The sequence below is a fragment of the Papaver somniferum genome, chromosome 8 (assembly GCF_003573695.1).
Source record: "Papaver somniferum cultivar HN1 chromosome 8, ASM357369v1, whole genome shotgun sequence".
In the NCBI taxonomy this organism is placed as follows: Eukaryota; Viridiplantae; Streptophyta; class Magnoliopsida; order Ranunculales; family Papaveraceae; genus Papaver; species Papaver somniferum.
The window spans coordinates 127,447,480-127,474,641 of NC_039365.1; the positions used below are offsets into that span (position 1 = coordinate 127,447,480).

Consider the following 27,162-nt stretch of genomic DNA (forward strand, 5'->3'; position numbering starts at 1 on the left):
AGTCTCCACATACCTTTTAGTTGATGAAGTTCCGCCAGTTTCTTGAGTAGTTCTTCGTCTTGTATGATGATCGCCATGGAGTTCTTGGGCTCAACTACACTTTCTATCCTAGTACGAGACTTAGCTATAGTAGACTAGAAATCAAGACTTATAGTTTTGATAACTAACATTGACAAACATGCTTGAGATAGCAACGCATGCGAGTTCGACCGAGCAGTGCTCTAACACAAAAAACAACCAGGCGAGCATTCAGAAGGCACATCCATAGTTCAAGGAACGACGATTGTAATGAAAAGGGGAAGGCCAACGAAGGTACCTACATCAAGTGACAAAGAACAACAATGTGATCATTCTGAAGGCACAACCATAGTTGACGGAGCGGAGGTTGCAAAGAAAAAAGGAAGGTCGACGAAGGTACCTACATCAAGTGACAAAGAACAACAAGGTGAGCGTTCCGAAGCCATACCAAAGATAAGTGATAGCAAAAGTAAGAGACCCATGTCTAATCAACAACAACACGATGATAACAACTCTGTAGCCACGACCAAAGTTGATATAGTTTTATTTCCAAAGCTAAGGGGTAGGCCACGAAAGTACGGAATCCCATCACATATTCAACCAGTTGAAAGTGTAGAGTTGGTAGAGGATGGATTGGAGATAATAAAGATAAAATATGGTAATATGAAGATGTATAAGGATGCTAAAATAGGTATGACCACTACGGGAAAAATCATCATTCACAACTACAGATATGAGTTGTAGTACCCCTATGACAACTCACTTTTATACATTGTGGAAGGTGGTGGTGGTGTGGGGGTGGGGGGGTTTGTAGAAAGTCGAAGATTTTTTACAATGTTTGACTAAGAGTTGTAAAGGGTGATGTGGTTCTTGTTTCGACAATCTTATGTCAAGGTTGTGATTCTCTTTCGATTTTTTTTTGAAAGCCTAACACAACTCTTGTAGATGTTGTAGGACAATCTTAAATAACTAAGGATGTATGTGGTAAAAATTTGTAACACAATCCTCCTGAAGTTGTAAGACAATCTTGAACAACCTATGTTATGTATTGTTGAAATATAGACACAACAACTATTAGTACTGTGAATACTACTATCACTACACTTGTTATAGTTGTAGAACTATTCTGAACAACTCATACTTATGTTGCAAGATTTGCTTTTACAATCACTTGTATCTATAGTAGAATAGTTTAACACAACACTTATTAGTATTGTGAATATTACAGACACTACACTTGTTATTGTTGTAGAATTATTCTAGACAACTTATACTTATGTTGCAAGATCTGCTTTTATAATTAGTTGTCTATATAGTAGAAATATTTAACACAACCCTTATTAGAATTGTGAATATTACAGATGAAAAATCGGGGGTCTAACAACACCACACAATATTTCGCTTAGCAATCTGTATGGACTAACTCCGATAAACTTTCTAGAGAATCAACTATACAGTCAGACTCAATCTAGATAAAAGTATCTCAAGGAGTTAATATCTCAATCTCTCGATTTAATATTACTCAAGCAAACTGCGAGTCTTAATTAAAGAGAGATAACTTGGAAGGTACCGAAGACCAATATCCAAGGATCAATCAATATCAATCAACAACTGTTAGGTCAGACTCTCCAATGGATTGATCTAACGCACAATCTGTATTATTTCAATTATATAATAAATATAATGCGGAAAAGAAATAACACAGACACCAGAAATTTTGTTAACGAGGAAACCGCAAATGCAGAAAAACCTCGGGACCTAGTCCAGATTGAACACACACTGTATTAAGCCGCTACAGACACTATCCTACTCCAAGCTAACTTCGGACTCGACTGTAGTTGAACCCCAATCAATCTCCCACTGATCTAGGGTACAGTTATGCTCCTACGCCTCTGATCCCAGCAGGATACTGCGCACTTGATTCCCTTAGCTGATCTCACCCACAACTAAGAGTTGCTACGACCCAAAATCGCAAGCTTTAACAATAAACAAATCTGTCTCACACAGACAAGTCTATCAAAGGATCAATCTGTATCACACAGATAAACCCTAAAGGTTTTGTTCCGTCTTTTGATAATAATCAAGGTGAACAGGAACCAATTGATAATCCGGTCTTATATTCCCGAAGAACATCCTAGATTAATCAATCACCTCATAACAATCTTAATCGTATGGTAGCGAAACAAGATGTTGTGGAATCACAAACAATGAGACGAAGGTGTTTGTGATTACTTTTTATATCTTGCCTATCGGAGATATCAAATCTCAAGCCAATCAATCTGATTGTACTCGTACGATAGAATATACAAGATCAGATCACACAACTACGATAAAAGTAGTATCGGTCTAGCTTCACAATCCCAATGAAGTCTTTAAGTCGTTAACCCGGTTTGAGAAAAGAAAACCATAGGGTTAAAGGAGAATCAACTCTAGTATGCAAACTAGTATCACACATAAGGTGTGGGGATTAGTTTTGCACAATACTAGATGTCTCCTATATATAGTCTTTCAAATCAGGGTTTTGCCTTGGTTACAAAGCAAATAATATCCACCGTTAGATGAAAACCTGATTTAGATTCAAGCTAATATTTCTCAACCGTTATATCGAAAACTTAGCTTGTTATACACACTTGAACTACACGCCTTTAGGTTTGTTAACCGTACCCAAACGTGTGTATTGTTGGTTCAATGGTAGTCAACCAAAAGGTTAGCCATATGAGCATTTCATATCAACCATGTTCTTCTTCACCATAACTAGTTCAAATGACTCATATGAACTAGTTAAGAGAGTTGTTCAATTGCAAGGAAATCTCATGTACTACACAAGGCACAATTGAAGCAAATCTCATGTATTGTGAAAAACTAATCCCCACACCTTATGTGTGATACTAGTTTGCATACTAGAGTTAATTCTCCTTTAACCCTCTGGTTTTCTTTTCTCAAACCGGGTTAACGACTTAAAGACTTCATTGGGATTGTGAAGCCAGGCCGATACTACTTTTATCGTAGTTGTGTGATCTAATCTTGCATCTTCTATCATACGAGTACAATCAGATTGATTGGCCTGAGATTGATATCTCTGATAGGCAAGATATAAAAATTAATCACAAACACCTTCGTCTCATTGTTTGTGATTCCGCAACATCATGTTTCGCTACCATACAATTAAGATTGTTGTGAGGTGATTGATTAATCTAGACTGTTCTTCGGGAATATAAGATCGGATTATCAATTGGTTCCTGTTCACCTTGATTATTATCAAAATACGGAACAAAACCTTTAGGGTTTATCCGTGGGATACAGATTGATCCTTTGATAGACTTGTATGTGCGAGACAGATTTGTTTATTGTCAAAGCCTGCGATTTTGGATCGTAGCAACTCTTAGTTGTGGGTGAAATCAAGATTTCAAGCCAATCAATATGATTGTACTCGTACGTTAGAATATGCAAGATCAGATCACACAACTACAATAAAAGTAGTATCGGTCTGGCTTCACAATCCCAATGAAGTCTTTAAGTCGTTAACCCGGTTTGAGAAAAGAAAACCAGAGGGTTAAAGGAGAATCAACTCTAGTATGCAAACTAGTATCACACGTAAGGTGTGGGGATTAGTTTTGCACAATACTAGATGTCTCCTATATATAGTCTTTCAAATCAGGGTTTTGCCTTGGTTACAAAGCAAACAATATCCACCGTTAGATGAAAACCTGATTTAGATTCAAGCTAATATTTCTCAACCGTTAGATTGAAAACTTAGCTTGTTATAAACACTTGAACTACACGCCTTTAGGTTTGTTAACCGTACCCAAACGTGTGTATTGATGGTTCAATAATAGTCAACCAAAAGGTTAGCTATATGAGCATTTCATATCAACCATGTGCTTCTTCACCATAACTAGTTCAAATGACTCAGATGAACTAGTTAAGAGAGTTGTTCAATTGCAAGGAAATCTCATGTAATACACAAGACACAATTGAAGCAAAGATGATTTGATTCACTCGAATCGGTTCATGAACTTTATAGCCACGGTTTGCAAACTGCATTCCTTAGTCTTTATAAGTTTAAGTTCAGAAATCATCTTCAGATATATAACCTTTCTCAAGTTCGCAGACTAGGTTCGCGGACTTAAGCAACTGGAAGAGTTTACAAACTCCAGCAAAAAATCTCGGCAAAGACTTTCCACCGGTTCACAGACTGGGTTCGCGGACGCAGCTAGTTCGTCAACTCCAGCAGAATTTCTCGGGATGAGAAGTTCGGCAGTTAGCGGACTTGGCTCACGCTATTCTCCGGTTTCTCTTTATCAACAAAGTTCGCAAACTTTGGTTCAAGGAATAGGACTTATACATAAATGTGCTTCCACAACAACGTTTATGTCCATCATTGGTTATGTAATCTAAACTCTCATTTCAATCATTGAAACATTCTCAGAGGACGTTATATAGTTGTTATTCACAAACCATTTTTCGTCAGAGAAATTTTAAAGATGATTGAAACATATCATGACTTTCGTCACTAGGTAAAGATAAACTTGATCGAAGCGAAAAGCTTACAAACACATATTTCGAGATATAGATAGGCGAGGTATACTCGGCTCGAAATACCAAATGTGTATAATCCAAGTCTATATATATAACATACGACTTCTTGTCTCAAAGAGTAGGAGATAGAGTAGATAGACTTTTGAGTGACAGATAAGTTCAAGTCTTCACATACCTTTTTGTCGAGAAGTTCCACCGGTTCCTTAAGTAGTTCTTCTTCTTGTATGATGAATCGCCATGAAGTTCTTGAGCTCAACTACACTTTCTATCCTAGTCCGAGACTTAGCTATAACAGACTAGAAATCAAGACTTATAGTTTTGATCACTAACATTGACTAACATACTTCAGATAGCAACGTATGCGAGGTCGACCGAACAATGCTCTAACAACAGACACTACACTTGTTATTGTTGTATAACCGTTCTGGACAACTCATACTTATGTTAGAAGATTTGCTTTGACAATCACCTCTCTGTGTAATAGAAATGTTTAACACAACCCTTATAAGTATTGTGAATATTGAAGTCACTACACTTGTTATTGTTGTAGAACTATTCTGAACAACTTCTACTAATGTTGCAAGATTTGCTTTTACAATATCTCGTCTGTATAGTAGAAATGTTTAACACAAACCTTATTAGTATTGTGAATAATAGAGTAAGGTACACTTGTTAGTCTTGAACAACTCCTACTATGTGTAGTATCAACTTATAACACAACTCTTATTAGTATTGTGAATACTACTGTTACAACCACAGCTTTATGTAGTAGAAATGTTTAACCCAACTTTCCTAGAATTTTTTTGGCAAATTTGTTTGCTATGAAATTTGAAATGACAACAATTAAACTTTCTTAAAATGAAACAGAAATTAGTTCTGGAGCTGAAAGATTGATTCATTTAAATTAAACCACTGAAAGTGTAACAGAATTCCCATATCAGTGTAATGCACTACCATACAAAAAGTGTAAAAGCATTCACATACCAGTGAAATACACAAACATACAAAAAGTGGCAGTGATATGGATGTTTGTTAAGAAAAGTTTAAGTCTCCTGAACACTCCAAAAAGATCAAAGAAGATTAAGAAGTCCACTGGTAGGATATTCGATCCTTGGGCCATGTGATAAAATTTCCAACAGCTTCACCAACATACACTCCTGGTTGTTGATGCCTTTTGGACTTGACCTGTGAGAGGGTGAGACTCCATTGCAGACACATTTTGATCTACTTCCCCATATTAAGACCAAATCGGGAAAGATGAAGTTTGAATTCATCAAAAAAAGATAACCAAATAGACAACAAATTAAATTCTCACCTCTAACTGCACAAGTCGATCATTCATTGCTCTACAGGATTCCTGACACTCCCTAATCATCAACTTATAGTGGGACTGGGAAACAACCTTTTTACATGTCGCTCCAAAACCCATTCCTTTAAGTCTTCCTTTAGTTTTCTTGTCCTCGCCAAAGGCCTTTGCAAGAAGATCATCTGTCACGGATGATCCACAATCAGCACCATGCTCTGCTAGAGCTTTTTCAAGTTTTTCCTGTATAAGTGTGTAACACATCATATGTTTTTGCATTTTCCAAGCACACATACAAACCAAACAAAGGAAGAGGAGAAGATTTCTTACAAAGCTTTTAGAACACCAGGATGTGGTTTCTTTCCTTTGCTCTGTTTATGACCAACTTTCCATAAATGAGCTCTATCAATATCTTCAGTTGTTCTTTTTTCTTTTTGCTTCCAAATAAATGTGGAATCCCAGTTAGTTAATAACTCCCACAAATGACACAAAAAAAAAGGATTACAAAACAGTGATATAGTTTATAATTTCAACTTCTTAATCACAATAACTACTCACATATATGACATAAACATTTCCTATAAAAGCTTATTGGTTTACCAATAGGAAGACAACATAATAACATAGATTAAAGCTGAAGATGCAGTAATATAGTAGAACCTACCAATGCCACCTCCAATCGTGCATAACCGCATAACCTAATCGACTTATGCTATGTGGGGTGGTATACTTGTTTCGAACTTGTTGCATTTTTAGTCTTTTGACCTGAAAAGAGAAAAAGAGAAATCATTCGACAGACTTCAAAGATTTCAATACCAATATATAGTCATAATAGAAACACTTACTATGAATTCAGCTGAGTCCACATGTTTTACAAAATCTTCCCACTCCCTAACAGTCATGGTCCTGGGCATTAGCTTGTCCAGCCGTTTCTCTCTTTCTTCCCCTTGGAGCTGATCGAATGCCTCGAGTACCAAACCGGCTTTCCTAGACCTAGCTTCTCTGAGATAAGTTCCCATTTTGCTAAAATAGTAGTCTTTGTAATACTCAGGCACAATGAATCGGTTCTGCAAATAAAAGAAAATAATTTTATTAGAATATGCTATGAGTTAAATAGTCGTTGACTGACGAGAAGAGTTAAAGAGTTATGAATTACCGTGACGATCTTCCATATGTTTTCCTTGGCTTGACTAGGGACAACTCTCCAATCCCTGAATGTTGACAGAAGTTTCCGAACGAGCACCCCTAGCACACTAGCGAGTTGCGCAGAATGATCACCAATCGGCTGTTCATTTGTGTTGAAGGGAACTTCTTTCTTCGGATCAATGGAATCTAACTTCATCGCATGCATCTGTGTTGGGCCACGTGGAACATACTTTCTTTTCTTCGCTTCTTTTCCTTCTCCACCTTCCTCATTATTAGAACTATTATCATTCTCCAAATCCTTATCCATATCAGCCTCCATATTTTCTGGATTAGAGTTGTCCTCTTCCACATGTACAGCTTTACGGGTCTGCAGATTTTCCTCTTCCTATTCTTCCTCTTCCTCTTCATCTTGCAAATCTGCAAGTGAGTTGTTTGGATCCCTAAGATGAACATTCAGACATGGGCCTGTGTTGCTTGTGTCCAGTTTCCGATTTACTTTCTTTTGCCTCACTACAGAATTTCCAGCATCTCCTTTAGAGCTTTTAGAATGAGACTTAGTAGTTGCTGACTGTGAAGGTGGAGCACTTTCAGATTGGTTTAACACATTCTTCTTCTTAGTCGCTTGTCTCTTTCTAGCTGGTGACGACAGAGTATCTAAGTCAGGTTGTTGACGACGCTTTAGAGTTGTTGTTGCACATATAGATGCAGAAACTGCAGTACTTGGTTCTGTTACTTTCTTATTCCTTGGTGTTCACCTTACTTGCCTTGTATTTGGAGATGGTTCAACATTATCTTCTGCTAACTTCTTGTTCCTTGGCGATGATCGCCTACTTTCAGGTGAAGGATATGGTTCTGGATCAGTTGGTGACGACAGTTTAACACTTCGAGGCTGTCGACGACGCTTTGGAGTTGCTGTTGCACATTTAGTTGGAGAAATTGCATCACTTGGTTCTGTAAACTGTTTTTTACTTGGTGATCGCCTTACTTGCATTATATTTAGAGATGGTTCAGCAGTATTAGTTGGGGACTTGTTATTTGTCGGGGATTGGAACTTTGAACTGAGTGAAGCGCTTTCAGATGGAGATGCTTCATCAGTTGGGGACTGTTGAGTTTTCTCTTTGTTTTTCTTTGTTTTTCATCTGCAAAACCATAGCTTAGTTAAAACGAGAAGCTATACGGAAATTTGTTTACACTGCAATTGAGATGACAAGTCTTTACCTTTATCACAAACTTCTTGACCGACTTCTTCTTTACTGCTTCCTTGGTAGTCTTCATTATTGCAGTTATGCCTTGCAAAAAAAGAATTCAATTATCAATGTGGCTCAAAAACTAACACAAAACCATCATTTCATATCCAGAAAATGAACTCTTGTATATATTATTATCATTTCAAATACTAAATAAAGCATGTGAATAAATCAAAGACTATCATTTCATACACACAATTTGAGTTGACACACTCTAGCAAGGAAAGAACATGAGTTGATAATTACTGACACACTCAAGTTGATATTATTATCATTTCAAATACTTATCATCAATTAAAGAAATAAAATTGAGTTGATTTGTGCATACTTATCATCAACCAAAGAATGTTAACAAATGAGTTGATTTGCATAAATGACACAACTGAACCCAATAGCTATCTATCATGTTAAAGAAGCCATACTGACCTAAAAAAGAAGCTATACAGAACATATTGACCTAGCATAACAAATCCCTAAAACCATCATAAAAATCACATCTATACAGAACATATTGACAAACTAACATATCAAATCCTATTAACAAATCATCAAAAAAATCAAAGTCCTAAAATCAAAAATTCCCAAAATTAAACATGACCCAATTTCATAAAAATCAAAGAACTAAAATCAAAAATCCCCAAAATTAAACAGGACCCAATTTCATTTTCATCTTAAAAACATCAAACCTAAGTTGCATGTTAAGATCCATACATTTCTGAGAGAGGAAAAAAAAACCCAAAATTAAACCTAAGTTGCAGATAATCCCTAAATCACAAAAAATCAAAAATCCCCAAAATTAAACAGGACCCAATTTCATTTTCATCTTAAAAACATCAAAACCTAAGTTGCATGTTAAGATCCATACATTTCAGAGAGGAAAAAAAAACGAAAAGTAAACCTAAGTTGCATACAATCACTAAATCACAAAACTGGAACAAACAGAGAGTTTTACTCTTAAGATATGAGAGTATGAGAGAGATTTACCACTTGGTGAGATCTGAGAGTTCGAAAGATGATCTTATGAATAGATTATTAGGGTTTTCAGCTGAAGAGTTTGAGAGATTTACGGCTTGGTCAGAGTTTAGAGTTTGAGAGTTTAGGGTTTGGGGTTTTCTACAGAGTTGATAGTTGCAGAGCTTTAGAGTTCTAGAGATGTGTTTGGTGAGAGGGTTAGGTGAGATATCTTTGGTGAGAGAGTTAGGTGAAAAAAAAATTGGTGAAATATGGGCGGGCTCTGAAAAATTGGCTGAAAATTTTGTGTGGGAGGGGGAGGGGGAGGAATCATGAGATGACACGCCGGGTGGTCCAAAAACACTTGGCACAAAATCCGTTTTTGGTAACCTTGAGACATAACCTGGCTCCGAGATTGAAACCTCGTGGTAAATGGACTTCCTGGTTGTTGATGCCTTTTGGACTTGACCTGTGAGAGGGTGAGACTCCATTGCAGACACATTTTGATCTACTTCCCCATATTAAGACCAAATCGGGAAAGATGAAGTTTGAATTCATCAAAAAAAGATAACCAAATAGACAACAAATTAAATTCTCACCTCTAACTGCACAAGTCGATCATTCATTGCTCTACAGGATTCCTGACACTCCCTAATCATCAACTTATAGTGGGACTGGGAAACAACCTTTTTACATGTCGCTCCAAAACCCATTCCTTTAAGTCTTCCTTTAGTTTTCTTGTCCTCGCCAAAGGCCTTTGCAAGAAGATCATCTGTCACGGATGATCCACAATCAGCACCATGCTCTGCTAGAGCTTTTTCAAGTTTTTCCTGTATAAGTGTGTAACACATCATATGTTTTTGCATTTTCCAAGCACACATACAAACCAAACAAAGGAAGAGGAGAAGATTTCTTACAAAGCTTTTAGAACACCAGGATGTGGTTTCTTTCCTTTGCTCTGTTTATGACCAACTTTCCATAAATGAGCTCTATCAATATCTTCAGTTGTTCTTTTTTCTTTTTGCTTCCAAATAAATGTGGAATCCCAGTTAGTTAATAACTCCCACAAATGACACAAAAAAAAAGGATTACAAAACAGTGATATAGTTTATAATTTCAACTTCTTAATCACAATAACTACTCACATATATGACATAAACATTTCCTATAAAAGCTTATTGGTTTACCAATAGGAAGACAACATAATAACATAGATTAAAGCTGAAGATGCAGTAATATAGTAGAACCTACCAATGCCACCTCCAATCGTGCATAACCGCATAACCTAATCGACTTATGCTATGTGGGGTGGTATACTTGTTTCGAACTTGTTGCATTTTTAGTCTTTTGACCTGAAAAGAGAAAAAGAGAAATCATTCGACAGACTTCAAAGATTTCAATACCAATATATAGTCATAATAGAAACACTTACTATGAATTCAGCTGAGTCCACATGTTTTACAAAATCTTCCCACTCCCTAACAGTCATGGTCCTGGGCATTAGCTTGTCCAGCCGTTTCTCTCTTTCTTCCCCTTGGAGCTGATCGAATGCCTCGAGTACCAAACCGGCTTTCCTAGACCTAGCTTCTCTGAGATAAGTTCCCATTTTGCTAAAATAGTAGTCTTTGTAATACTCAGGCACAATGAATCGGTTCTGCAAATAAAAGAAAATAATTTTATTAGAATATGCTATGAGTTAAATAGTCGTTGACTGACGAGAAGAGTTAAAGAGTTATGAATTACCGTGACGATCTTCCATATGTTTTCCTTGGCTTGACTAGGGACAACTCTCCAATCCCTGAATGTTGACAGAAGTTTCCGAACGAGCACCCCTAGCACACTAGTGAGTTGCGCAGAATGATCACCAATCGGCTGTTCATTTGTGTTGAAGGGAACTTCTTTCTTCGGATCAATGGAATCTAACTTCATCGCATGCATCTGTGTTGGGCCACGTGGAACATACTTTCTTTTCTTCGCTTCTTTTCCTTCTCCACCTTCCTCATTATTAGAACTATTATCATTCTCCAAATCCTTATCCATATCAGCCTCCATATTTTCTGGATTAGAGTTGTCCTCTTCCACATGTACAGCTTTACGGGTCTGCAGATTTTCCTCTTCCTATTCTTCCTCTTCATCTTGCAAATCTGCAAGTGAGTTGTTTGGATCCCTAAGATGAACATTCAGACATGGGCCTGTGTTGCTTGTGTCCAGTTTCCGATTTACTTTCTTTTGCCTCACTACAGAATTTCCAGCATCTCCTTTAGAGCTTTTAGAATGAGACTTAGTAGTTGCTGACTGTGAAGGTGGAGCACTTTCAGATTGGTTTAACACATTCTTCTTCTTAGTCGCTTGTCTCTTTCTAGCTGGTGACGACAGAGTATCTAAGTCAGGTTGTTGACGACGCTTTAGAGTTGTTGTTGCACATATAGATGCAGAAACTGCAGTACTTGGTTCTGTTACTTTCTTATTCCTTGGTGTTCACCTTACTTGCCTTGTATTTGGAGATGGTTCAACATTATCTTCTGCTAACTTCTTGTTCCTTGGTGATGATCGCCTACTTTCAGGTGAAGGATATGGTTCTGGATCAGTTGGTGACGACAGTTTAACACTTCGAGGCTGTCGACGACGCTTTGGAGTTGCTGTTGCACATTTAGTTGGAGAAATTGCATCACTTGGTTCTGTAAACTGTTTTTTACTTGGTGATCGCCTTACTTGCATTATATTTAGAGATGGTTCAGCAGTATTAGTTGGGGATTTGTTATCTGTCGGGGATTGGAACTTTGAACTGAGTGAAGCGCTTTCAGATGGAGATGCTTCATCAGTTGGGGACTGTTGAGTTTTCTCTTTGTTTTTCTTTGTTTTTCATCTGCAAAACCATAGCTTAGTTAAAACGAGAAGCTATACGGAAATTTGTTTACACTGCAATTGAGATGACAAGTCTTTACCTTTATCACAAACTTCTTGACCGACTTCTTCTTTACTGCTTCCTTGGTAGTCTTCATTATTGCAGTTATGCCTTGCAAAAAAAGAATTCAATTATCAATGTGGCTCAAAAACTAACACAAAACCATCATTTCATATCCAGAAAATGAACTCTTGTATATATTATTATCATTTCAAATACTAAATAAAGCATGTGAATAAATCAAAGACTATCATTTCATACACACAATTTGAGTTGACACACTCTAGCAAGGAAAGAACATGAGTTGATAATTACTGACACACTCAAGTTGATATTATTATCATTTCAAATACTTATCATCAATTAAAGAAATAAAATTGAGTTGATTTGTGCATACTTATCATCAACCAAAGAATGTTAACAAATGAGTTGATTTGCATAAATGACACAACTGAACCCAATAGCTATCTATCATGTTAAAGAAGCTATACTGACCTAAAAAAGAAGCTATACAGAACATATTGACCTAGCATAACAAATCCCTAAAACCATCATAAAAATCACATCTATACAGAACATATTGACAAACTAACATATCAAATCCTATTAACAATCAAATCCTATTAACAAATCATCAAAAAAATCAAAGTCCTAAAATCAAAAATTCCCAAAATTAAACATGACCCAATTTCATAAAAATCAAAGAACTAAAATCAAAAATCCCCAAAATTAAACAGGACCCAATTTCATTTTCATCTTAAAAACATCAAACCTAAGTTGCATGTTAAGATCCATACATTTCTGAGAGAGGAAAAAAAAACCCAAAATTAAACCTAAGTTGCAGATAATCCCTAAATCACAAAAAATCAAAAATCCCCAAAATTAAACAGGACCCAATTTCATTTTCATCTTAAAAACATCAAAACCTAAGTTGCATGTTAAGATCCATACATTTCAGAGAGGAAAAAAAAACGAAAAGTAAACCTAAGTTGCATACAATCACTAAATCACAAAACTGGAACAAACAGAGAGTTTTACTCTTAAGATATGAGAGTATGAGAGAGATTTACCACTTGGTGAGATCTGAGAGTTCGAAAGATGATCTTATGAATAGATTATTAGGGTTTTCAGCTGAAGAGTTTGAGAGATTTACGGCTTGGTCAGAGTTTAGAGTTTGAGAGTTTAGGGTTTGGGGTTTTCTACAGAGTTGATAGTTGCAGAGCTTTAGAGTTCTAGAGATGTGTTTGGTGAGAGGGTTAGGTGAGATATCTTTGGTGAGAGAGTTAGGTGAAAAAAAATTGGTGAAATATGTCTGAAAAATTGGCTGAAAATTTTGTGTGGGAGGGGGAGGGGGAGGAATCATGAGATGACACGCTGGGGTGGTCCAAAAACACTTGGCACAAAATCCGTTTTTGGTAACCTTGAGACATAACCTGGCTCCGAGATTGAAACCTCGTGGTAAATGGACTACTCTAAGTTGGAGACTTCGTAAAACGATGAATCCATCGATCATTGGGTAAGATGTCATTGGAATATTCCCTCAAACCTTAAAGATATCCGTTTTTGGTAACTTCGAGAAATAACCTGGCTCTGAACTGGAAACCTAGTGGTAAATTGACTACTCTAAGTTGGAGACTTCGTAAGAACGATGAATCCATCAACCCTTGGGTAAGATGTCATCTGAATATTCCCTCAAACCTTAAAGATATCCATTTTTTGTAACTTTGAGACATAACCTGGCTCCGAGCTCGAAACCTAGTGGTAAATGGACTACTCTAAGTTGGAGACTTCGTAAGAACGATGAATCCATCGATCCTTGGGTAAGATTCCATTAGAATATTCCCTCAAACCTTAAAGATATCCGTTTTTGGTAACTTCGAGACATAACCTGGCTCTGAGCTGGAAAACTGATGGTAAATGGACTACTCTAAGTTGGAGACCTCGTAAGAACGATGAATCCATCGATCCTTGGGTAAGATGCCATCTGAATATTCCCTCGAACCTTAAAGATATCCATTTTTTGTAACTTCGAGACATAACCTGGATCCGAGCTCGAAACCTGATGGTAAATGGACTACTCTAAGTTGGAGACTTCGTAAGAACGATGAATCCATCGATCATTGGGTAAGATGCCATCTGAATATTCCCTCAAACCTTAAAGATATCCATTTTTTATAACTTCGAGACATATCCTGGCTCTGAGCTCGAAAACTGGTGGTAAATGGACTACTCTAAGTTGGAGACTTTGTAAGAACAATGAATCCATCGATCCTTGGGTAAGATGCCATCTGAATATTCCCCCAAACCTTAAAGATATCCATTTTTTGTAACTTCGAGACATAACCTGGCTCCCATCTCGAAACGTGGTGGTAAATGGACTACTCTAAGTTGGAGACTTTGTAAGAACGATGAATCCATTGATCCTTAAGTAAGATACTGTCAGAACATTCCCTCAAACCTTAATGATATTTGTTTTTGGCAATTTCGAGACATAACCTGGCTCCCTCTAAGTTGGAGACTTCGTAAAACGATGAATCCATCGATCATTGGGTAAGATGTCATTGGAATATTCCCTCAAACCTTAAAGATATCCGTTTTTGGTAACTTCGAGAAATAACCTGGCTCTGAACTGGAAACCTAGTGGTAAATGGACTACTCTAAGTTGGAGACTTCGTAAGAACGATGAATCCATCAACCCTTGGGTAAGATGTCATCTGAATATTCCCTCAAACCTTAAAGATATCCATTTTTTGTAACTTTGAGACATAACCTGGCTCCGAGCTCGAAACCTAGTGGTAAATGGACTACTCTAAGTTGGAGACTTCGTAAGAACGATGAATCCATCGATCCTTGGGTAAGATTCTATTAGAATATTCCCTCAAACCTTAAAGATATCCGTTTTTGGTAACTTCGAGACATAACCTGGCTCTGAGCTGGAAAACTGATGGTAAATGGACTACTCTAAGTTGGAGACCTCGTAAGAACGATGAATCCATCGATCCTTGGGTAAGATGCCATCTGAATATTCCCTCGAACCTTAAAGATATCCATTTTTTGTAACTTCGAGACATAACCTGGATCCGAGCTCGAAACCTGATGGTAAATGGACTACTCTAAGTTGGAGACTTCGTAAGAACGATGAATCCATCGATCCTTGGGTAAGATGCCATCTGAATATTCCCTCAAACCTTAAAGATATCCATTTTTTGTAACTTCGAGACATAACCTGGCTCTGAGCTCGAAAACTGGTGGTAAATGGACTACTCTAAGTTGGAGACTTTGTAAGAACAATGAATCCATCGATCCTTGGGTAAGATGCCATCTGAATATTCCCCCAAACCTTAAAGATATCCATTTTTTGTAACTTCGAGACATAACCTGGCTCTGAGCTCGAAAACTGGTGGTAAATGGACTACTCTAAGTTGGAGACTTTGTAAGAACAATGAATCCATCGATCCTTGGGTAAGATGCCATCTGAATATTCCCCCAAACCTTAAAGATATCCATTTTTTGTAACTTCGAGACATAACCTGGCTCCCATCTCGAAACGTGGTGGTAAATGGACTACTCTAAGTTGGAGACTTTGTAAGAACGATGAATCCATTGATCCTTAAGTAAGATACTGTCAGAACATTCCCTCAAACCTTAATGATATTTGTTTTTGGCAATTTCGAGACATAACCTGGCTCCGAGCTGGAAGCCTGGTGGTAAATGGAGTACTCTAAGTTGGAGATTTTGTAGGAACGATGAATCCATCAATCCTTGGGTAAGATTCCATTGGAATATTCCCTCAAAGTCAAAGATGTTCGTTTTTGGTAACTTCGAGACATAACCTGGCTCCGAGCTGAAAACCTGGTGGTAAATGGACTACTCTAAGTTGGAGAAATCGTAAGAACGATGAATCCATCGATTCTTGGGTAAGATGCCATCTGAATATTCCCTCAAACCTTAAAGATATCCATTTTTTGTAACTTTGAGACATAACCTGGCTCCGAGCTCGAAACCTAGTGGTAAATGGACTACTCTAAGTTGGAGACTTCGTAAGAACGATGAATCCATCGATCCTTGGGTAAGATGCCATCTGAATATTCCCTCAAACCTTAAAGATATCCATTTTTTGTAACTTCGAGACATAACCTGGCTCTGAGCTCGAAAACTGGTGGTAAATGGACTACTCTAAGTTGGAGACTTTGTAAGAACAATGAATCCATCGATCCTTGGGTAAGATGCCATCTGAATATTCCCCCAAACCTTAAAGATATCCATTTTTTGTAACTTCGAGACATAACCTGGCTCCCATCTCGAAACGTGGTGGTAAATGGACTACTCTAAGTTGGAGACTTTGTAAGAACGATGAATCCATTGATCCTTAAGTAAGATACTGTCAGAACATTCCCTCAAACCTTAATGATATTTGTTTTTGGCAATTTCGAGACATAACCTGGCTCCGAGCTGGAAGCCTGGTGGTAAATGGAGTACTCTAAATTGAAGATTTTGTAGGAACGATGAATCCATCAATCCTTGGGTAAGATTCCATTGGAATATTCCCTCAAAGTCAAAGATGTTCGTTTTTGGTAACTTCGAGACATAACCTGGCTCCGAGCTGAAAACCTGGTGGTAAATGGACTACTCTAAGTTGGAGACTTCGTAAGAACGATGAATCCATCGATTCTTGGGTAAGATGCCATCTGAATATTCCCTCAAACCTTAAAGATATCCTTTTTTGTAACTTCGAGACATAACCTGGCCCCGAGCTCGAAAATTGGTGGTAGCTGGACTACTCTAAGTTGGAGACTTCGTAAGAACGATGAATCCATCGATCCTTAAGTAATATGCCATCGGAATATTCCCTCAAACCTTAAGGATATTTGTTTTTGTCAATTTCGAGACATGACCTGGCTCCAAGCACGAAACCTGACGGTAAATGGACTACTCTAAGTCGGAGACTTTGAAGAATGATGAATCTATCGATCCTTGGGTAAGATGTCATTGGAATATTCCCTTAAACCTTAAAGACATCCGTTTTTGGCAATTTCGAGACATAACCTGGCTCCGAGCTCGAAAAGTGGTGGTAAATGGACTACTCTAAGTTGGAGACTTCGTAAAAACGATGACTCTGTCGATCCTTAGGTAAGATTCCATCGGAATATTCCCTCAAACCTTAAGGATATCTGTTTTTGGTAATTTTGAGACATGGCCTGGCTCCGAGCTCGAAACCTGGCGGTAAGTGGACTACTCTAAGTCGGAGACTTCGTAAGAATGATGAACTCATCGATTCATATACACGAAAGATGCCATTGAAATATTCCCTCAAATGTTAAAGATATCCGTTTTGGCCCCAAGTTTTAAGTTCATATCTTAAAAGGAAAATTTTGTATATGTAACTCCAAGTTTGTAAATATCTTAAAAGGAAAATTTTTAAGTTATATGCAGCTTTTGATTTGTTAATCCATTGTTGTTATTTATGATGGTTATCATATATTGATTGTGCCAGGTGCCATTGATCTTTAATAAATTTCACATTCCAACCACATAACTGGCTCCATTGTTGGTTGAGAAGGGAAATTCAAAGCCATTTTTAACTGAAAGAACCTAACAGCTTTGCAGATTCAAGTCATTCCAAACGATAAATAAAGATTGGGTTCATTGGCCAAGGTTAATATGTTGTTCACTGTAGAATATTACATTCTTTATATTAGTTTTCCCTCTTGTATTACGTTATTATTGCGCTTAATTATTTTGTGTTCTTTCATGTAGGGGTGATCTTCCATATCAGGATGCCTTGTAGAATTTCATAGATACTGTTTGTCAGATGACCGGTTGTCAGCCGTGCAAATATAATTTCACTTTCTCACTCAACTAGATATAAATATAGTATGTGATAAGAAAGAGTTCGTTCCCACAGAGAGGACTGAGGTTGTCAAGTTGTTTCGGTTTCCTATGTAAAACAAGGGGTTTTTCTGATTTTTATATATCTAAAATAAAATAAAAGCAAACAAAGCAAAGTAAAGCACACAAATCAATTATGAGAAAGTATTGGTTAAGGACTTTGTTTTCATTCACTAACATGTTTTTGTCTTAATAACTAGAATTGATATTTAATCTCTCATTATCAAAAGCCCTAGAATACCTTGATCGCAAGAATATCCCGCTAATTCCCTCTTGTCATCAACAAACACATTAAAATATGCGAATATGAATTCTATCTAAGAGAACAACCTAACGTGTTAAAGCACTAATCAAGTTTAATTCCCTAGATGCACTAAGGTTTATGAAATTAGGCTAATCAATGCAATCGAACGTGTAAAAGCACTAATCCGATTTAACAAAGGTCAAGATTCACATATAGTTACTAGGATATATCACTACAAGCAATAACCATATTTGTGCTACTTGTATCCAAGATGCATCACTTTTACGTATGAAACACCCTAAACTAGCTTTAGATGTGAATAAAGTTCAATTAATTGGCCACTCAACTAAACAAATATTCAAGTCATACATGGCGATATATATAGTGAATCAAGATCGATAATTGTGAGATAAAACTAATTTATTAATAAAAGAAGCATGCTTTGTGAAATCAATTTAATCCATAACCAATAATAAAATCTAGCTCATATTCATGGAGTTCATAACAAGAATAAAGAGAGGAGTTTCCATAAACCCTAGGCAAAAGGTGAAGAAGAAGATAATAGATATATATCCCTCCTAAGAATTGAGAGAGGTTCCTTTTATATCCTCTTTCTTTCTCCACCGATTTGTTATATTTAGGTCACGCCCAAAAATCAGTCTCTGGCACAGCCCATGAGTGAAGCCCAATCGAAACAGGTCCAAGTCCCTCTCTGGATCGAAACGGGTCAGGTGAGTCGAATCGGATCACCGAGTTAACTCGTTGTAGTGCAAAATCTAGCAGAGTTTCCTCTGCTTTATAGAAAAATCTTCAGGCTGCATTCAGGCCTTTCAATAATTCATCCCTGCAGTTTCCTACACATGCATCTATCAGCTGCAATGTAACATGCCTGCAACCCTCTTTCATCAACTCAGCCAATACCCTGTTAGCACATTACATGTCCCTAGATATCAGCAACTAACTCACAAACCAACTCCTTCATTCCCTTTACTTCATTTCAATTGCAACAGCCACAAACACAAAGCAAATACCTATTGCATCACCACCTAACTCAGCTGCATCACCACAAACTGCATCAAACTTTCAGTACTGCAGTTGCACTTCAACCCATCTCTGCTGTTATGCATTCCAGCGCACACACACACATCTGCAATCTCATTTATCGCCAATGCTTTACTTCACCAGATTCTTTACTTCTTATTTCCTTAGTTCAGCTGCAAGCTTATTGTGCAATTCCCATTTCCTGCAGCATAAAATCCATCTGTTGTCTGCAACAGCAAACCACCAACATACTTCCACCTTAAGCCAACTGCACCTGTAATTCCTATATGCACCAGCAGGCCTTTCCTTGCTTCATCTCAGCTGCTAGTTCAGCTCAACTGCAACACCAGTTCAATTCCTCCAGCATCTCACCCTTGCCATTCTTCAAATACCACAGTGCCATTTACAGAACCATCCTTGCGCATTCTCCGTAGCAACAACATCTGAGTTTATACATTCACTGCACTTCAATAACTAACCAACATTTGTGCTCAACTACATCAGTACCATCTGTAGTTGCAACCCCCATCTCATCATACTCCACCAGAACCAACAACCATGATACTCTTCAGTCTTCTCTTAACCCTTGACAACCATGACTGCAACTCTGTCATTACTGTACTGCCATGACAGCACCAACGTGAACACCATCATTAATTCACTATAATCCTCAACTTCAGCTGCTCATAGCTCAGCTCAATTCATTTCTCGGATTAACAGCAAATCCCTAATTTCTTCTTCATCTCTTCTCATCTTGAGCTTCTAGGTCTAGCCTGCAACCATGGCTCGTAGCTGCACCACCAAACCACCACTGCCTTCTCTATCTGCAGATGCAACATCATCCTACCAGCTTGCACTTGCCATACTCAACTGCACCTGCACTGTCACAGCTACATTCCAGCCTCATCTGAGTTTCAGCTCAAATAATCCATGTAAAGCTTCAATCCCACAAACTAGTAGCACAGGTCCATTTCAATTTCAGCATCACCTGAATCACTCTGCAACTCCATTTACAGCATAACCTGCAACATATCAAGTCTATTCTCTGAGCACCTCAAGCACAGTCCATCAGAGCTTCTCCTCCATTTCTGAAGTCGACTGCAACAAAGCCTCCATTCTGCAAATTCATATCATAACAAGCCAGCATCACTTCAGTCACCCAATAATCCGTCAAATCCCTTCATTTCTCATGAACCCATCTCTCTGATTTCGACGTAGCAAATACTCACCACAAACCCATTGTTCACATACCTTGCACTTCAGTTTCATCACACTGTAATTTTGAATCACATCTCTTAATTCTTGCTTCAATCGATGGACACAACTACATCTTCATCATCTCACAGTTTCTGAACCCTAACAAATTCTCCTCCATTGGCAGGCCTCAAAGATGGGTATATAAAAATGAAGCGAAGTGAAACGCGGGCCTACAGTAATACCGCAAGTGCACGGTCGTCGGTTGTAGCTCGTGCAAGTACGGGTCGATCCACAGAGACTGGGTGTGTTTTGTAGTGTTTAGCTATTTTGGGTTCTAGTTGGCTATTGGGCTTCTAATTGTGCTTTGGGCTTAGTGGGTTTGTTTGTAATGATGAAGTGCTTTAGGCCTTGGGCCTTTGAATTGAACTGAGCCTTGGACTCAGTTGGTCTTAAAATGAATTGAACTGGGCCTTAATAATGAACTTGGGCTTTGGTCTCTGAATTAGGCTTTTGATTAAGCCCACAGTTGACTGAATTGGGCTTTGAGCCTTAATGAACTGGGCTTTGGTTAAGTTCAGTGGACTGATGGGCTTTTGGTCTTAGAAACTGGGCTTGGTTTAGCTAGGCCTTTGGGCTTGCCTTAACCTAAACTGTGGCTGGGCCTAGGAGAGGAAGCAGTAGCAGCAGTAGGACTTAGGCCTTAACCAGCTGCAGCAACAGCAGCAACAGGGAAAAGGCAGCAGCAGTGGAGCAGCAGCAGACAACAGCAACAACAGCAGCACAAGGCAAAGAAAACAATGCAGCAGTGCAAAGGGCAAGTGCACAGCAGCTGCACAAGCAGTGGAAGGGAGGCAACAAGAGAAGAAGTAGCAGCAGCACAAGGCAGTGAATGCAGCAGCATCAGCAGTACTGCAGGGCAGTGGAAGCAGAAGCAAGGACAATGAAGCAAATGAAGAAAACAAAAGAACATCCAAGAACTAAACAAAGCAAATACTAGACAGCAAAGAAAGATGACAATACAAACCAAGGCCTAAGGCCAAGGGCAGGGATGTGGAGATAGCTAAGGAAAATGAATAAGAAAAAGAAACAAAGCCAAGTCAATGGCTCTAGGCATTCTTCCAGAGTGGGAAGAGAACTAGCTTGCTCATTGTCACTAGTGAGCACTAGTTTCTCCCCACTACTCAATCAACTCAGTGCATCCTAAGCATACAAATGGAATGGAAAGAGAATTAGCTTGCTATGAGCACTAATTTCTCCCATTGCACAATCAAATCAATGCTTCAAAGCTCTAACCTAGCATTCCACTTCTTGACAGTGAATTAAAACAACAGTGAACTAAACATGGCACTAACAGTGAACTAACATTAAGCACAAAACTAAACATTAAACACAAAACTGACATAACAGTGAACTAACATTAAACACAAAACCAAATTGAAATTAGAAACAAACAGAAATTATAAGAACATAAATTAAATGAACATGGAATTAAACATGAAATAAAACAGAAATTGAAAATTAACTAAAATTGAAATTGAAATTTAAAATTAAACATTAACAGAACTTCACAGTCCTGGACACTGGCTAGTCCAGCATGAAAATTACACACACCACAGTCCCCTTTTTATACCCAATTTACATTTTAGGGTTCTTACACCCAATTCCCAAATTTATCCAATTGAACAGTAAAATTAGGTATATGATTTTACCTAATGTAATGGGTCTAATTCGAACCCACATCCCTATTCTAGCTCCTTCATGCCTTCCTAACAGAAAATTAGGGTTTTCTATAAAAATCCCAAAAATTGAGAAATTAGGGTTTCGTAAAATCTTACTTTGATGGCGCAATTTCTTCAATCAATCGCTGACCCATCATTCCTCTGACTTCACTGCTCCTTCCCATGCCTTTTCTAGCTTCGATTGATAACATGCAATCATTCTCATCAATTCCACACGTCACTGAAATCGTGTGATGTTGATGAAGTTGATTGAAAGTTACCATGTGCGGTAGGTGGTGGTGATGATAAAGAAGGTGGTGTGGTTGTGGCAGAGTTGGTAGCAGGTGAGGTATGGTGGTGGTGGTAGTTTCTCTGCAGAGGGATGGAGAAGAAGGAGGAGGTCGATAGAATGGGAAGAAGGGGCTGTTTGGCGATGGGTATAGGTGTTCGATACCTATGGTGTGTATCGGGATCATCGAGTTCTATGTTTGGCGAATATCGACCGTGGGATATGGAGATGAAAGATCAATCCGACGGTGAGATGAAGTGGATCCTGCAGCGACCGTTGGATTATATAATACAACAAAATTAATGACACCAGATGGAGTTAGGTGTTGTAGTGTTAAGCGGAAGTATCGAGGTTTGATGCGCAGGCAAAGAAGCGATCGTTGGATTCAATTACAATCTAATCTGAAGGCTTGGAATTTAGGCACTATGGTGTTTGATAGGAGCTTCAGATTTTGATGCGTGATGAAGGAGCGACCATCGGATGATGAGATGGATCCAATCCGACGGCTGAAGATGGAGGCGGTTTTGGTTATAGAAAATGGGTTTGGGTAAGGGTTTTGGGCCTTGGGTATGCCAAGCCCATATCTTCTTTAAGAACAATTCTTCCTTCTTGAGCCCATTCCTAGCTTTTTGGTCTTGTGCGCACCATTCTTTGCGGCTTCCTTGCGTAATTCCTCCCGGCTTTTCACTAATTTTCTGCTCCGCAAATCATCCAGACTTTATTTATTACCTAAAAATGCAAAATTAAGTAAGAAAAATATTTATTCTTGAAAACAATGAAAATACAGAATATGGGATAAAATGTAGAATTACTGCACAAAAGATGAGTTAAATGCCAACAAAAAGGTATAGAAATATGCACTTTTTAGCACTCATCATCCATCCTAAATTCAAAAGCACAACACCCATGAACATCAACACCACTTTTTCTTTTGGCTCACAGAAAACCCTAACTTCGCCTTCTTAATCTCGGCTCAAAATTCAGTCTAAACCCATACAAATCAGACCATCAAACTCTCCAGAACTTCAATTACATCTATCAAATCATCAAGACTCTGAATCTCTTCCTTCTCACTGATTTCCTCCACCAGCAGCAACCATCTTTTCTCCTCTAATTTCAGGTGATGTAGGAAAAAAGAAGGTAATGATATGAGGAATTATTTCTCTCTAAAGTTTAGGGCTAGGTAATGATGATAATTTCTACAAGCACCCACTGTTGGATATAGGCCACCAAAGTGGTAATCCATTTACCTTTCCAGCTGGGTATCCCCTATCATTGGCTAAGCTTCCAATAATACTACCTCGTGAAATGACGCTTCAACCCTTTGTGCTCAAAATGGATGATTTCTTCTTCTTTCGATCTGAACGACTCCAAAGTACCTAAAAAACTCAAAATAAGATATAAGATACATAATTCACCCGAAAAGTAGCAAAGAAAGCATATATAATAGATAAATATTAAGGTGTTTTCAACCCCTATCAAATTCCCCCACACTTAGACTTTGCTAGTCCTCGAGCAAATCAAACAAAACAATTCTAAAAGATACATACAACTCCATGTCGTCGAGGCTACGGTCACACTTAGCACGTATAACAAGCCTTTAAACCCCTAGGTGTCCCTAATGGACGAGTTATAGTCTCGTGAAGGTTTACAAGAGATATACCCACAAAACCTATATTTCCAACTTACTAGTTCTCCGTAATAATAGCATCCAACGCGCTAAGAAGACATAGAGATTCTGCACACTAGTCATAAGAAGTTAGACACATAAATGAACACAATCTCATCCTTAAAAGTTGAGAGAGAAATAACCATCCCTTATCGAAAGAAATTCGGGTTCGGAGTGATCGAAAGTCTCGACTCTGCCTCACAAGAAAGGATTTTATGATATTGCTCTCAATAATAAACAGCTTTTTATGGGTCACACATGTGTCGAGGTAGGAATGAAGAGAGAATCTTGCGACACGTTGAATGGTAGGAAGGCCAAACCCTCCGATTTGTTTTGAAAACCCACATCTTTTATTCATTTTGAAAACCCTTTTCTCTGACGATCTCTAAGAAAGGAAATCAACCACTTAACGAAGGTGGGAATATGCTTACTTACCTCGTTATCCGTTCGGCGTGCAGTTGAGAGAGAAATAACCATCCCTTATCGAAAGAAATTCGGGTTCGGAGTGATCGAAAGTCTCGACTCTGCCTCACAAGAAAGGATTTTATGATATTGCTCTCAATAATAAACAGCTTTTTATGGGTCACACATGTGTCGAGGTAGGAATGAAGAGAGAATCTTGCGACACGTTGAATGGTAGGAAGGCCAAACCCTCCGATTTGTTTTGAAAACCCACATCTTTTATTCATTTTGAAAACCCTTTTCTCTGACGATCTCTAAGAAAGGAAATCAACCACTTAACGAAGGTGGGAATATGCTTACTTACCTCGTTATCCGTTCGGCGTGCAGTTAGCACCACTCTCACAACATCCATAGAAATGTCTTCGGTCTTCAACTCTTGATGATGAAATCTTGAACTTCGGTCTTCAACTGTCGATGATAACTCTTGAACTTCGTAGAATCTTGACAATGTGATTCTTTCTTCTAATTCCTTGTTGCTTGAAACTTCATTGTGGATATTCCTTCTTTCCATTGGCTTTATTGAAAGAATACAAAACTAAAAACGAACTATACAAACCCAAAATATGATACAAAGGATTTTTCTTGTCTCTTTTTCTTGTCTCTTTTTTTTTTCTTTTTTTTTGGAACAAGAGAAGATAATATACAAATATGATAAAATAAAAAATGCAAGTACAAAGGTCATGGTGTAAGTACTTTACCGCTTGATTCTTCACAACTTATATGTCTCGATATCATAAACTTCTTGAATTCTCATCTCGATAATATTCGCTCTCGTACAATAGTCTTCAACTTGTAAAAATTCTGCTCCTTGTCTTGTTGCTATACTTGAATCTGAAATCTGCTCATTTATGTATTGTTGCTTGTAAACCTTGAACGTCTTCAACTTTCCTTTGAATTTGTGATGCTCCTCTTGTTGATGATGATGGTGTTTCTATGGACCTGTTGGTGTAGAGAGATAAAGTGGATGGTGCTAACTGCGAACAAGAATACAAGTGGTATGTAAGTTAGCAATTCGATGTCACCATTCATGATTGATAAAATAGCACTCAAGAGATCAAAATAGTGCTTCTATTGGTGGGAGGTTGGGTATCTCACTATTCTACCCGGAATTAACGTACGGTGACACACACTCTAAAAGCACATATTTAGACAGGTACAAAGAAGTGAAGGTCGGTGCCTCTCATGATGTAACATGGGTAGTCTCCACTATAGGGGATCACAAATCTAATACCGAATTCTGTCTGCACCTCATTTGCCAGTGGCATAGTTAAATCCAACTTTAACTCTCATACAAGTAAGAAACCCGATCACGTTCTCTGTCATCTCTAAGTTCAGTCACTCTTATGAGAATTTCGATGTAATCTTCGCGACATGTATACTATGTGACTCTAAACTAACTATAAGTTAGAGTTATTCATGCACTAATTTACAAAAAAGTTTAAAAATCATGAAAAATTTACAATGCAAGCTTAACCACTCCCCCACACTTAAACTTTATTTTGTCCTCAATGTAAATTGAATCGTCCAAAGAAAGTCAAGGTGGGAAATCATATAATGATATGCGACAAGAAATCAGAAAAAGTAAGTACAATACAAGAAAAAGCTAAAAACAAAACAAGAATATAAAATAAGACAAAAAAATACTCATCGTATGGGTTGCCTCCCATTTAGCGCTTGGTTTAAAGTCGTGGGCCCGACTATAACCTTGCAAGATTCATTCCCCATATACCAACAATCTGAAAAGTTGGGGATCCTTCCACGTAACCTGTTTTGCAAACACTAGCTTCACACAAATATCAGTTTCATAAAACATAAACGAAGCTATTAACCGATAGAAGTTTCCCCCACACTTATTCTTTTCTACACTTGGAAGTGTATAAAGAACATAAAAATAAGGAACTTCTATGGTTTCTTTTTTGTAAACATCCATAGTATGAGAATCAGATGTTTCTAATGGCGGAAATCGATAAATAACGTCATTCAACAATATTCCCGAAGCACATACATTCAAACCAATAAGAGGTAAAGGAGAAGAAACAATAGGCAAAGGGTTAGACAAACCTTGCACAATCTCTTGTAGCACGGAATCCTCTTCATCCTTGAAAAATTCAAGTGAACTATTCACCTCTTGCATATCATGGTCCTCTACCAAACCTTGCAACCATTGTTCGTCCGTTTCTGCCTTAACCAAAATCTCGGCATCAACATCTTCATTACAATCCTTTGCAAGCTCAATTGGGTCTTCCACAATATTTGTCATATCGGTTTCATTCTCAACACACTCCTCTTCGTTGTAAGGAACATACTCTTTTGCGGATCCAAATTTTATTATAAGAAACTTTTTTAGAACACTCAAAAATGCAGCATCCTCAAGCTCCACCCTTTGAATAGGCTCTTGATCATTATTAAGATCAATGCTTGAGTAATCTACACAAGTGTCATCATAGTCCTTTTCATCTTCATCTTGATCCCAGGATTCCATTGTATACCTCTGGGTAATGTCACCATGAGTTGCTTCAAACGACGTATCTTCATAATCATCGT

The 27,162-nt window shown here is 37.9% G+C and overlaps 4 protein-coding genes across 13 annotated transcripts; all 4 read right to left on the reverse strand.

Moving 5' to 3' along the window:
- Positions 1–5,427: 5,427 nt before the first annotated feature.
- LOC113302979 lies at positions 5,428–9,456 on the reverse strand. Of its 6 annotated transcripts, none has more exons than XR_003337248.1 (8): positions 9,238–9,455; positions 8,225–8,295; positions 7,017–8,145; positions 6,706–6,927; positions 6,525–6,625; positions 6,191–6,297; positions 5,873–6,103; positions 5,428–5,742 (listed from the first exon to the last, which is right to left on the reverse strand). XR_003337248.1 is itself a non-coding variant. In XM_026551954.1 (7 exons), the coding sequence occupies exons 3-6, from the start codon at positions 7,323–7,325 to the stop codon at positions 6,198–6,200; spliced, it is 732 nt and encodes a 243-aa protein (XP_026407739.1). In that variant the 5' UTR covers positions 7,326–8,145; positions 8,225–8,295; positions 9,238–9,455; the 3' UTR covers positions 5,428–6,103; positions 6,191–6,197. The 6 variants fall into 6 exon arrangements, 3 of the variants coding, with proteins under 3 accessions (XP_026407739.1, XP_026407740.1, XP_026407741.1); XR_003337247.1 differs by having other exon boundaries at positions 5,428–5,781; XR_003337249.1 differs by having other exon boundaries at positions 5,428–6,103; positions 6,191–6,290.
- Positions 7,392–10,055, reverse strand: LOC113306021 (peptidyl-prolyl isomerase cwc27-like). Its single transcript, XM_026555010.1, has 4 exons — positions 9,899–10,055; positions 8,225–8,295; positions 7,767–8,132; positions 7,392–7,682 (listed from the first exon to the last, which is right to left on the reverse strand). The coding sequence occupies exons 1-4, from the start codon at positions 10,053–10,055 to the stop codon at positions 7,392–7,394; spliced, it is 885 nt and encodes a 294-aa protein (XP_026410795.1).
- On the reverse strand, positions 9,654–13,399 carry LOC113302981. Of its 5 annotated transcripts, none has more exons than XR_003337251.1 (8): positions 13,180–13,399; positions 12,150–12,220; positions 10,948–12,070; positions 10,637–10,858; positions 10,456–10,556; positions 10,122–10,228; positions 9,804–10,034; positions 9,654–9,673 (listed from the first exon to the last, which is right to left on the reverse strand). XR_003337251.1 is itself a non-coding variant. In XM_026551957.1 (7 exons), exons 3-6 carry the CDS (start codon positions 11,254–11,256, stop codon positions 10,129–10,131), a joined length of 732 nt encoding a protein of 243 aa, XP_026407742.1. In that variant the 5' UTR covers positions 11,257–12,070; positions 12,150–12,220; positions 13,180–13,399; the 3' UTR covers positions 9,737–10,034; positions 10,122–10,128. The 5 variants fall into 5 exon arrangements, 2 of the variants coding, with proteins under 2 accessions (XP_026407742.1, XP_026407744.1); XR_003337250.1 differs by lacking the exon at positions 9,654–9,673 and adding an exon at positions 9,675–9,712; XR_003337252.1 differs by lacking the exon at positions 9,654–9,673 and having other exon boundaries at positions 9,737–10,034; positions 10,122–10,221.
- LOC113306022 (peptidyl-prolyl isomerase cwc27-like) lies at positions 11,323–12,206 on the reverse strand. Its single transcript, XM_026555011.1, has 3 exons — positions 12,150–12,206; positions 11,692–12,057; positions 11,323–11,607 (listed from the first exon to the last, which is right to left on the reverse strand). Exons 1-3 carry the CDS (start codon positions 12,204–12,206, stop codon positions 11,323–11,325), a joined length of 708 nt encoding a protein of 235 aa, XP_026410796.1.
- Positions 13,400–27,162: the final 13,763 nt, after the last annotated feature.

Coding starts and splice junctions, on each gene's coding strand:
- LOC113302979 (XM_026551954.1), bottom strand. CDS start 7,325: ATGGAGGCTGATATGGATAAGGATTTGGAGAATGATAATAGTTCTAAT. Junction 6,928..7,016: donor ACATATGGAAGATCGTCACG/GTAATTCATAAC, acceptor TTTTATTTGCAG/AACCGATTCATTGTGCCTGA. Junction 6,298..6,524: donor CACGATTGGAGGTGGCATTG/GTAGGTTCTACT, acceptor TTTATTTGGAAG/CAAAAAGAAAAAAGAACAAC.
- LOC113306021 (XM_026555010.1), bottom strand. CDS start 10,055: ATGTGTTACACACTTATACAGGAAAAACTTGAAAAAGCTCTAGCAGAG. Junction 8,133..8,224: donor TCAAGAAGTTTGTGATAAAG/GTAAAGACTTGT, acceptor TGAAAAACAAAG/AAAAACAAAGAGAAAACTCA. Junction 7,683..7,766: donor CATCTCCAAATACAAGGCAA/GTAAGGTGAACA, acceptor ACAACTCTAAAG/CGTCGTCAACAACCTGACTT.
- LOC113302981 (XM_026551957.1), bottom strand. CDS start 11,256: ATGGAGGCTGATATGGATAAGGATTTGGAGAATGATAATAGTTCTAAT. Junction 10,859..10,947: donor ACATATGGAAGATCGTCACG/GTAATTCATAAC, acceptor TTTTATTTGCAG/AACCGATTCATTGTGCCTGA. Junction 10,557..10,636: donor TGGACTCAGCTGAATTCATA/GTAAGTGTTTCT, acceptor TTCTCTTTTCAG/GTCAAAAGACTAAAAATGCA.
- LOC113306022 (XM_026555011.1), bottom strand. CDS start 12,206: ATGAAGACTACCAAGGAAGCAGTAAAGAAGAAGTCGGTCAAGAAGTTT. Junction 12,058..12,149: donor TCAAGAAGTTTGTGATAAAG/GTAAAGACTTGT, acceptor TGAAAAACAAAG/AAAAACAAAGAGAAAACTCA. Junction 11,608..11,691: donor CATCTCCAAATACAAGGCAA/GTAAGGTGAACA, acceptor ACAACTCTAAAG/CGTCGTCAACAACCTGACTT.